General features: G+C 35.6%; 3 protein-coding genes across 3 annotated transcripts in view; 2 read left to right on the forward strand and 1 right to left on the reverse strand.

Moving 5' to 3' along the window:
- The first annotated feature begins 101 nt into the window (after positions 1-101).
- Positions 102-2,427, forward strand: LOC138332669 (NADH-ubiquinone oxidoreductase chain 2-like). The gene is made up of 2 exons (XM_069280663.1): positions 102-167; positions 1,858-2,427. Exons 1-2 carry the CDS (start codon positions 102-104, stop codon positions 2,425-2,427), a joined length of 636 nt encoding a protein of 211 aa, XP_069136764.1.
- On the reverse strand, positions 2,310-5,006 carry LOC138332809 (uncharacterized). The gene is made up of 4 exons (XM_069280766.1): positions 4,841-5,006; positions 4,600-4,693; positions 3,066-3,189; positions 2,310-2,937 (listed from the first exon to the last, which is right to left on the reverse strand). The coding sequence occupies exons 1-4, from the start codon at positions 4,921-4,923 to the stop codon at positions 2,645-2,647; spliced, it is 594 nt and encodes a 197-aa protein (XP_069136867.1). The 5' UTR covers positions 4,924-5,006; the 3' UTR covers positions 2,310-2,644.
- Positions 5,007-11,347: 6,341 nt separating this feature from the next.
- The window catches only part of LOC138332810 (coiled-coil domain-containing protein 1-like), a 3,477-nt gene continuing 2,155 nt past the window's right edge, over positions 11,348-12,669 (forward strand). Inside the window, exons 1-2 of the mRNA XM_069280768.1 lie at positions 11,348-11,671; positions 11,814-11,910. Of these exons, the coding sequence (XP_069136869.1) occupies positions 11,577-11,671; positions 11,814-11,910 (192 nt within the window). The 5' untranslated portion in view covers positions 11,348-11,576. The remainder of the gene's footprint in view (positions 11,672-11,813; positions 11,911-12,669) is intronic.

Raw genomic sequence — 12,669 nt, forward strand, 5'->3', positions numbered from 1 at the left:
ATGTGTGTGGCACATTTGTTTTTCTCGGCGTTGATTGGTCAATTAATTTTCGAGAGCCAATCAGCGCCGAGAAAACAATTGTTTACTACACACATACTAACATGGCGGCTAGAGACACAAATTTTTTCAATCGGAAATTTAAAAGGGCTACGTTGGGCAAATGGATGGTAAATAGACATGAACTAACTAACCGGTATGTTTGTTTTCTACCAAACTTTCATTCTTATGAAGCTGAAGTGTTGATATGCAGTGGTTTTTGAGCTACCATTACATTAGAGCCCCGTTTATCGCTATCGGTTATTTTACATGGAGCCAACTCAATGAAAATGGATGTTGTCATACATTTTTTTTTTATTTGGTGGATGGACTGATGAGTATATATGACAGTCATGTGATTTTTTTCCAGAAAATGCGAGATTTGAAAAATTATTAAAAAATCGGAATATTTACTACAAAACAGAGAAATATCCCGATTTGTTAATCATTTTTTAAATCTCGTATTTTCTGAAAAAAATCACATGACTGTCATTATACTCATCAGTCAATCCACCAAATACAAAAAAATGTATGACAACATACATTTTCATTGAGTTGGCAGAGTTGACCTTTTGACCTTGCCACAGTATTATATATACATATATATATTATATAGTTACATGTATATAAATGTCTATAGAGCCAAATGTCTGTGCGCTAACTATTTATTATGACTTTGCCACGAACAGATTGAGAACTGAAAAAAACTAGCATACCATGCATATCTCATTCTCAATACTCCAGGGGTTACTATCACTGACATTACATTCACCACCCGACTATATATATATATATATATATCTTAGTACAACTGGAGGCAGTTCAAGAGAGAAATAAAACAATCACATGCCTGCATAGACTTTCTTTGAAGATAACAGACAGCGAAAGCGACGCCCAACTTTAAAGCAACACAGTAAACCACAGGGTACCGTTATACAATTCCTTCAATGTACATCAAAGTTTTACTTATATTAATTTACATTAAAGGATCATATTACCTGTGTCTTCCGCTGCCTTCAGTTTAATTATGTGATAGTAACCCCTGGAGAAACTAGGATGTGTATATCTCAGAACGGTTATAAGTAATGCAAGCGGATTTGCGAGTCAAATAACACAACTCCAATTGATTATGACAATATTTTAATTAAAAAAATCATAAATACATCATCATATTCGGGATCATAATCATCGACATCATCATGATTAGCATCATCATCATCATCATCATCATCATCATCATCATCGACATCATCATCATCATCATCATCATCATCATCATCATCATCATCATCATCATCATCATCATCATCATCATCATCATCATCATCGATCATTCATCATCATCATCATCATCATCATCATCATCATCATCATCATCATCATCATCGACATCATCGACATCATCATCATCATCATCATCATCATCATCATCACCATCATCATCATCATCATCATCATCATCATCATCACCATCATCGTCATCATCATCATCATCGACATCATCATCATCATCATCATCATCATCATACTCATCATCATCATCATCATCATCATCGACATCATCATGATCATCATCATCATCATCATCATCATCATCATCATCATCATCATCATCATCATCATCATCATCATCATCATCATCATCATCATCATCATCATCGACATCATCATCGACATCATCATCATCATCGACATCATCATCACTGTCATTATCATTGATGCCATCCTCATCATTTTCATCATCATTGATATCATTAATATCGTCATCATCATCATCATCATCATCATCATCATCATCATCGACTTCATCATCATCATCAGCATCGACCTCATTATCGTCATTATCAACGAAATGATCATTTTCATCATCTTATCATTATCATTTTCATCATCTTCATTATCATCGACATCATCATCATCGACATCATCAGCAGTATCGATATCATCATCACTGTCATTATCATTGATGTCATCCTCATCATTTTCATCATCATTGACATCATTAATATCATCATCGACATCATCATTATCATCATCATCATCATCATCATCATCATCATCGACTTCATCATCATCGTCATTAGCATCGACCTCATTATCGTCATCATCAACGAAATTATCATTTTCATCATCTTCATTATCATCGACATCATCATCATGATCATCATCCTCATCATTATTATCATCATCGACATCATCATTGTTATCATTATTATCATCGATATGATCATTTCCATCATCATCATCATCATATCATCATTATCATCCATCATCATCATCATCGATATCATTATTATCATCATCATCATCATCATCATAATCGATATCATCGTCATCATCGACATCATCATCATTGAGCATCAACAGCGACTTCATCATCATCATTGTTGATACCGACATATCATCATCATCATCATAATCCTTATAAAGTACATCATAATGACCATAATCATCATCATCAGCAGCAGCATTATAATCATCAACATACATCATAATCATTATAATCATCACAATCATCATGATCTCCTTTCATCCTCCTCTTCCTCCTCTTCCTCCTCTTCCTCCTCTTCCTCCTCTTCCTCCTCCTCCTCTTCATCATCACCAACATCTAGCGAGGAATAGGAAACCAAGTGTTAATTTGCCGCTGGATGCAGAGAGGGAAGAGGACCATGTGTTCCTCCTCAAATTTGTCACAGAATTTCCTTTGCCAGTAGTGGTCATCTCGGGGCAGTTCTTTGGTCAGAACCACAGACAGCTCAAGGCCATAGTTGAATAGCCTCATTGCTTTTGAACGCTCCTTAAAGTTGGCTTTGTCCCTTTTTCTGGACCCGGAGGGTTTCCACAGAGACCTTCTCTTCACCTGACACGGAATGGTACCACAATGGCGGCAGAGGGTAGGACCTGTACAAAAATGACATTTGTCAGATATTATTTGAGTGAAGTGGTCTCGAAAAGGAGAAAAAAAATCGATCAAATCTTCTATTATCATGGCAAGTATGATAATAATGTGCGTTATGAATATTACTTACGGGTTCTCCATTTCTGTAACTTGGTAGTCATGACGTTCCATTTTTTCTTAATCAATGAAGCGTGACCCATGAGTAAGGTGACCAGGAGGCAGAGGATGTTACAAAGTACCTCGTTCACCATTCGCTGAAATAATAGATTGATGCTACATAACGAGAATTATTTATAGAATCATTAATCAACATCGCAAACATGGCTTTATAAGGTCACCTGATTATAGGTCATGGTGACCTATTGCGATATTCTTTTGACCGTCGTCGTGCGTCGTCCGTCGTTCGACGTCCGTTAACATTTCCTTGTGAACGCGATAAGTAAATATTCACCGAGCTTAATGAAACTTTATCTGTAGACTAATATTGGAAAGATCTCGAACGACTTTGAAAATGGGCTTGATTCGATTGTAAATTACGGAGTTATTGCCCTTTGCAATGACAATTAATATTGGACCTTGTGAACGTGATAACTTGAGTAGATTTGCACTCAGCTTAATGAAACTTTGTATGTAGACCAACATTGGAAAGATCTCGGACGAATTCGAAAATCAGCATGATTAAAGGGTAATTTAGGGAGTTATTGCTCTTTGCACTAATAATTACTATTGTACCTTGTGAACATGATAACTTTAGTAAATATGAACCGAGCTTAATGAAACTTTGAATGTTGACTAACACTTTGTATATATATGTTGACTAACATTGGAAAGATCTACCGACAGTAGTTGATGGAGTTATTGCCCTTTACACTAAAAACATTATTGGACAATGTGAACACGATTACTTTAAAAAATGCAAACCGAGCTTAATGAAATTTTGTATGTAGACTAACTTAAGAAATATCTCGGACGAGTTTGAAAATCAGCTTGATACGACAGTATTTTACGGAGAAATTGCCCTTTGGACTGATAATTATTATTGGACCTTGTGAATGCAATAACTTCTATAAATGTGCACTCAGCTTTCTGAAACTTTGTTTTAGACTAAAATTGGAAAGATCACTGACAAGTTCGAAAAGCGACCTGATTAGATCGTAACTTACGAAGTTATTGCCCTTTGCAGTTATGATTATTAAATCCTGTGAGCATTATAACTTGAGTAAATGTGCGTCAAGCTTAATGAAACTTTACAAATAGACAAACATTGGAAATATCTCGAACGAGTTTTAAAATACGCTTGATTCGACTCTAACTTATTTACGGAGTTATTGCCGCTAGCAATAATATGTATTGAACATTGCGAATACGGTAATGTGAGTAAAATGCACCAAGCGCTAGCTAAATGAAACATAACTAATTTGTATCAAATATCTGGTGACCTTTAAGGCCCATTGGCCTCTTGTATACTGATTTGATAATAAAATTGCTTCCTGGGTAATTACGTACTCTCGTACACTTCTGTTAAAAATATAAGACATGATTACAAAAGAGAAAAAAACTAAATGACACTGCACTTACATAAAAAACCTATGCTTTATGATATTATTGGCAGACATCTGATAACACTATTATTAGTATTCATTATAGAAATATCTAATACTTACCCATAAAAGATCTGCTTTCCTTGGACATCCTTTGATTTCTGTTCCAGCAAAGTAATGGAACAGTCTTTCGGAATATCCACTTTCGCGCTCCACACTGCATGTACAACAAATAGTGCATGGAGAAACATTTTTTTGTTAATACTGTGATATAATGTTGAAATCATTCATAATCTATAGTACCGCGGTTTTTTTTGTTTAATTTTAAGCAAAAATTTTAAAACACAAATGATACAAAACTTACCACATGAGGTCCGTATAGGTAGACGGACCTTGGTGGATGACACTCAACATTACCACGAGTATTATGGATAATCTTATATCCATCGTGGTAAACTATGATTTAACAAAAAATAGCAAAATTAGGGGAGAGACTAATCATCTCCGCCATCGCCATTGCTGACCGGCTTAGCAACTGGTACACTGTATATGACGTCATAATCGAGGTTAAAGGTTTCCAACTACATGTATTGTGACGTCATACAATTGTCGAAATAACAGTAATTGTAAAAAGCATTATTCGCAGTATCGTTAGGGTTTATGAAGCCATATATTGAAACGAACGAAAAATGTTCTTCATAGATGCAATATGTTAAGTCAACTGATATTGAATTAAGATATTTGATTTTCCTTATAAATGAAATGTCTTAGGATGGTATATGTACATTTTTTTAATTTGTTATCTGTAATATATTTTGTGGATTGAATCTAAATTAGTAAGCCATTCTGCGGACCATGCGTGAAGTTGTAAATCGCCATTAAAGTCTATTTAAATATCAAAACAAGATGAAGAAGAATGCATTAATGAGGCGTCATCAACAAAAAGGCGAGATATACTCTATATCTAAAATAAAAGGGGTCCCAGAACACTTCCCTGTGGTACTCCTGTATTTGTATTACCTGTATTGGAATGTACGGTCTTGTTTTTGGCACTCAGAAACATAATTTTAAATATTTTAAATGACTACGTCTGATATCACCATTGTCCAAAACACAGTCAAATATCCTTGAAAGGTCTTAAGAAATAGGACAAGTGTTATATTTTATACTAATAAACAACATACGGTATATTGTGATACATTTCGATAAGTTGGTGAGCTGTTGAATGACATGACATGTACATTTGTATTTGAATCCACGGGAAATCTTTTGTTTACTCGCTGAATGGAGTATCCATCTTGCAATTTTATTTCTAAATTCGAGAAACCACATTAAAGATGCTCCACCGCTGACAAATGGTATTTTTTCACTAACAAAAACAGGAGCAGACGATTTAGTATTTTTCTTTAGTTAAAAAAGTTACTTACTTTACACCATTACCTCCATTGAAAAGTTTGAGCTTCTAATTTTACTTCAAGTTAAAAATATGAAAAATAATTAATTGCATCCCGAAAAAATTCCGTGTCACTATATCCTATATGGAATGAAGTACTGATTGCGCATGCACCAAAGGCGAAATAAATTATTTTATATTATTTTTTGTGTTAATTAGACATATATATACACGATTAAACACCAATTATTGTTCAAATGATGAATATCATTAATGCTCTGTCGGCGGTGGAGCATCTTTAAGAAAAGCTAGTCAATCATATTAAGTCCCTTACAGTGCATGAACCATCAATTTTGGGTATATCAAGCCAATATTTTCTTACATACTCTCTGACATGTAATATTTGTTGCATAAAATGTTCGTCGTTTTCGGGGTTTTGAGTGAATAGTTGGGCAAAGAAAGGCTGAAGTCCGTACAAAAAAGGTGTAATATATCTGTTGCTCGCTCGGCCTCTTGGTCGAGACAAACAAACTTTTTGTGGATCTCTTGACCCCAGCTGTTAAACAACTCAGAACACACAAATAAGAGAAATATAAATTTACAACATTTATTCACAAACAAGAGCAACAAATGGACAATGAGGAAATTACCCCTACTGCCTCATTTAATAGGCTTACCCCTTGAAATCTACATATAGTAGTAAGGCACAGTCATAGTGAAGGTGCAAGGCAAGCCCTTAGAAGGTGCACTTTGAAGGTGCTACCAGACCGTGAAGGTGCTACCTTTACTGAAGGTGCTACAGTGAAGGTGCTACCAAGCACAGAAAGGTGCCGCAATGTCGACTAAGGTGCATTATCGGCCTTAAATCAATACAGTGTATAACATTACCACAATGGCTTAATAAATAGATATAAAAGTATGTTTCTTTGACTATTCAGTCATCATATATAAACGCAATCGTACACATCTTCTGAAGGTGGAGGTAGGTCGGCACAGCAAACAGAATGTGCTTAGATAAGCACAAACATATATTTATCAGGTCTGGTTTCTATTCATAACTTATTCTCCAAGTAATTACCTCTGCTGCCATTATACTGGTACTGGATATATATCAGCAATCAGCAACTGGTATAATATATAAAATATATACGCTGGAACTCAGCAAGCAGCTCTGGATTTATTTACCGGGCTACCGTTCGAAACAGAATGCCGATCTGAGCTTGTATTCACCGCCTTTTATACACTGCGAGTGACGTCACACAATCTACTGACGTCACACTTGTAACCTCATAGGTTTCCGCTCTTCGCTCGCCTCGATCATATCAGCCAATCAGCGTCGTCGAAACATCAGTTAGGCAAACACTGTTGCGTCCCGGCGAAGTATACAAGGAACAGCTCTCTCGTTTCGGTGTAAACTACAGCTATTTTCCAAAGAAATATAGACTACTAAACCATGAATATGGTTGATAGGTATGTGTAACATGATTATGAATCGTACCTTGTTACATATTTTTACCGTCAATGCGTATTATGAATAATATTAGTGGTGTAGGTACTTTGTTTGCTGTCGTCTGCCTGACAGTTGACAGCGCGCCATATTGTTTACAATCTCGGACATGCGGTTAGTAAACAGACTGTTCTGCCGTGTATGTAACATATCCATCATCATTTCTTATAAAATAGAAAAATCACATTCCCCATCAAAATCGCATTTGTGTCAAGGGGAATATAGTTTGTATAAATTTCGGCTCTAACTCCCCGTGGGCAGGAGGGGCGTGGGGCCTATAATTTGCCATTTTACAGCGACACTAACATAAAATTATCCAAATGATTCCCTAACTCCCGCCCCCAAACCATTGCTGCGCCGTACCTTCTATGGTATTTAAGCAATTCGTTATATCCTTTAGCTAATAAAGAATGAATGAAGGATAACTTTGAATGGCTTTGAAAAATCAGATTTAGAAAATTTTTGATTTGTGTGAATGTATGTGTGTTGATGTTAAGTTATTGTTTTATAATTAATTTTTCCTTGTTTTCATACAAAATCTGGCTTTCTGATTGGCCAATATTTTTTTTGCATACCACTATGAAAAAAAACCCGGAGAATGGCGCGAAACCCCGACGTTATCGTGACGTCACAATAGAGACATTGACGTTGCGTATAAGAGATTTCAGAAAAGATGGCGTGACGTCACAAAAAGTTTACATCCGGGTCCTCAAAGGTACAAACACAGTATGGCGACTGATAAAAACAATAACAGATACGTACATCCCTGCTTCATAATCGATACTTTGACAAAAGTTTACACTTTCATACTTGCAAATTCTGATTTTGAAATGGTTTCTTATTGTTTCACAGGTTATGGCTGTTAACATTTTTACATTTTCATTTGTTTATTGCTAAATATAACAAGTGTAGATTTAGTGTCGAAGCCACCTATCGAAGCGCTGCCGGGCCATCACACGTACCCGATTTTGTTCATACATATAAATTGAGGTTGTGAAAAAGTGTTTATGAATAAATGATTTATTTCAATGTATCATGTTTCTGTTAAAAATGAAAATGCTGTTCACAACACGATATGATATATAAACAAAACGTGAACCACCTGGCCGCTCGTGTATGGCTTCATCGCTGGTAGATCACCGCAGGCCCAAGCATTGTTTGGGAAATAAATCATATGAATGATTACCAACACTTTTATCTCAAAAGGTTCGTGTTTAAGATATATATATATATCGTTATTTAATATGTACATGTTGTTTTAATGGAATGCCCTTGTATCAACTACTGTGATACACGTACACGTATGGCTGCCGATCTCGAAAAATAATATATGGTGAAATCGTTCAGTTTTCATATTCATGCTGCATATTTCATTTTGATTTTTCATTTTCAGCCGCTTTTATGCCATGGACTGCTGTGTTAAGTCTCCAATTGAAATGGTATTAATTCGGAAAAAAGAATCCCTTAAAAAATAACTATAATGTTACATTTAAACATACTTCAATTTATCAAATAGAGTATAAAATTAATTATAAGTATTGATGTCAATATTTTCTGATTTTATCGGGTAATGAAAAAAAATTGTTTGCAAACTTTTGTGAGAATCCGCTACGCGGATTCACACAGTTTGCAAACAATTTTTTGTCATACCCTGATAAAATTAAAAAATAGTGACATCAATGCGTAAATATTTTGAAAACTCTCTGAAAATAAGAGACGAAAATAAATGTTGGTGTGAAGATTTTGTCAGCTAGCATTGCCAAATGGTAAATAAGATTGTCTTTGACTTTTTTAGAAGACATTTTCCTTTTGTTCGCAATACGGTCTCCTATCCATTTCTTTTTATTAATTTACGCAAAAAAAACAAACTTACATTACGCTGTATTATTTCCTTTTAATATCCTGTGCTTCTTCATTGCTACAAACTAGTTGTCCTTCCATGTATGATGGGTCGATGGTAAATGTAGAAGTTTTTGCTGAAAACGGATGGCGACGCTTTTAAGTATTTTACAGACATGTCTTGGATCTAGCATATGAATTTAGGCGTTTGTCATTTATTTCAAAATGTTTGAACTAAAGTTTAATTTCTGTTATAATTTTTCTGTGTTTTCAACTTCATTTAAACATTGATGTAACTATTGTTTAACTTCATCGGGGTATGAAAGAAATATTGTTTGCAAACTGTGTGAATCCGCGTAACGAATTCTCACAAAATTTCGCAAACAAAATTTATTTCAAAACCCGACGAAGTTAAAAAAATAGTTGCATCAATGCTTATAATCAATTTTGCAGACTACTTGATAACGTAAGGTACGTATAAACGTACGATTCCATTAATTTCCAATGGGTTATTTTTTCTAAATCTATACGCAACGTCGACGTCTCTACAGAACTCAGAGCCTTCCTCACAGGGGCGAACGCTCAAAGAATGAAAACAAATAACAATTAATTAGTATAACTATTAAAAAGTACGTATATTTATAACGGCATTTTAGAGCGTTGGTCAAGCAGATACAAGGTCGGAGCTTATTGACATGTGTTCTTTAAGGCTCAGTTAAGGATAAAATTCTATGACATTTGTATCGGGTGAAAAACATGGAGAAATAATTAAAAATTGATGAAGATACGAGTTTTCGTTCAACTTGGATATCAAACTGTCAACACGGATGTAAAAGGCTGAGAATGTAAGACCACTTATCCACTTACCTAAATCAGCTCTCTATAGAATTCGTGAAAGAGTGTTTTTTGATACTCATTAATTAATTCATCGTCGGCTACCCACGTAAACGGAGCGTAAGGTTTGGTTTGGCTTTATTAGTTTAACGTCCTATTAACAGCCAGGGTCATGGAAGGACATGTCTGGTTTGTTGGTGGAGGAAAGCCGGAGTATCCGAAGAACACCACCGAACAGCGGTCAGTACCTAGCAACTGCCCCACATGGCGTTCGAACCCGCATCCCAAAGGTGGAGGGCTTGTGGTAATATGTCGAGACATTTTAACCACTCGGCCACCGCGGCCCCTTAAATTTGTATCTCTTGTATGTTTGATTTAACGTCTTTTTAACAGCTATTAATTAACGTCAATTATGTTTGTGCGAGGTGCGTGTTTTGGAGATTGCGGTATAATTATGTTGTGTCTTCTTATATAGTGGAACTGTTGCCCTTTTTATAGTGCTACATCACTGAAACATGCCGCCGAGCAATACACCCCACCCGGTCACATGATACTGACAACGGGCGAACCAGTCGTCCCACTCAGTGTATGCTGAGCGCTAAGCAGGAGCAGAAACTACCACTTTTATAGACTTTGGTGTGTCTCGGCCAGTGGACAGAACCCAGAACTTTCCTCACAGGGGTAAACGCTCAACTCAAGGCCAAAAGTGAGGCTGTACCAAGGGGATAATTGGAAAGATAAAGTCAGTTCGGAAGAAGAGAAAAGATAAGATCCTGAATTTAGTCGCCTTTTACGATCATGCAATTTCTTGTAATTTTCACCATCACAAACTGTCATAAAACATACAATGTGTGAATATGGGTGCTTATAGATCCATAAAAGCACCAATATACTATTGACATAGTGATAAATGTTAATATCACAAAGTTTTGAAGGAACCGCCACAGTCAACACCACGTTTCAAACTTTCGGGTAATATCGGAAAACCGAATTGCATCACGTGACCGATATCGGTGATACCCGTGTAGATCGGAACCTTCCAAGTCATATCGGAGCAGCTCGGAGACCCCGAGCTTTTCTAAACGTGTACACGTTAAAAGTCAATAAAGACTGACTTGTTTAATAACTTTGCGAAAACTAATTTTACCAAAGTCGGTATAAATATGGAAAGTCTAAAACTTTAGAGAGGCGCAGAAAGATATGTAGAACACTTTAAATTTTTTTTTCTATGCTACAAACAGACCATACAACTTTAATATTTATGAATCTATTTCATTGGCCTATTTTAGCTATCGGGTTTTATGAAACTATTGAAATCATATCAAAATACTAAACAATGGGAAGGCTTCGACGCCCGATATCCACAAGTGGTAGACGCAAGTCAAATCACATGTTGGTAATTATGACGTGTGCCACATTATGACGTCATATGTATTGTGACGTCACTTTAATTATTTTGGTGCTTAGCAATAATCCAGCAAGATATTCTTACCGCCATAAGTTGCGAGTATCGTACCTAAAACGGCAATGTTATCTAGAATAACTACCTCGTCATTCCTCTTATCTCTTCTCTGTTATCTGATCGGAAGAGTTTGCTTTGGATTGTATCAATATTGGGTGTGGTAAGTACCGTTTATGAAGGAATGCATTGAGTTTGTCAACTAAGAAAAGTTCAGATATGAATACCTTATGTTTTTGCATTGCAATGTTTATACTGTATGTAAGTTAGGACTTGTTTCAATGAGTATTTGTTGATGTTTTCAGCGTGGAACCAGAACCTGACTACAAAGAAATTATATTCAGCTATCTTTTCTGGAGAGATATCAAGCCAGTATGTCCTACATTTGAAGCCTCAATATGGGTGAGCTATTGTTTATCAAAACTCAAAAAAATGTCTGCAGAGGAAGGAAGAAATTGAATAATATAAGTAAATATGAATATCTCTTTTTATCTTTTTCTTTTTTGCAGAAAATAGACAATCATATTGGCTAAATATCGCTTATTTATGTGTGATAAAAAGAGTCAGTTGTTCTAAACATAGATTTATCTGTTTATTACTCTAGATCATATATCTTAATCATGTTTAACTCTACTACACTAATAAATAAGGTGTGTGTTATTGATTAAAACACATTCCTATTCATATACATTCCACGTCTTCACATCAATCATTAAGGAGACATAACCAAACCAACTCATAATTACTCTTTCTTTCTCAAATCCAAACATTTCCTTTCCTTCCTTCCACTTTTGTTTTAAATCTGTAAATCACACATACATAAACATACCCTCCAAATAGTGTATGTATAATAATTTTCTGTCATAAATCCGTACACTAACATGGTTTATTTAATGCTTACTATTCAGAATGACATAAATATACGTGATGCGTTTTTTTTTTTTAAATTGGTGATGTGATTGAGATTAGCGCCAGTTGATACTGTATAGATCTACATGGAAGTGTACGCGAGGGGGAGGGGAGGGGTGGTACTCTCAAATTGCGGGAAACACGTTTTAGCGCGAAACACCCCCCTCCCGCGTCCCTCGCGTTGCAAAAGGTTAACTAGTGTCTTTAATACGGACTTATATCACATAGCGAAATGTTTTCTAGTGCTAATCG

Source organism: Argopecten irradians, chromosome 10 (genome assembly GCF_041381155.1).
Source record: "Argopecten irradians isolate NY chromosome 10, Ai_NY, whole genome shotgun sequence".
Lineage (NCBI taxonomy): Eukaryota > Metazoa > Mollusca > Bivalvia > Pectinida > Pectinidae > Argopecten > Argopecten irradians.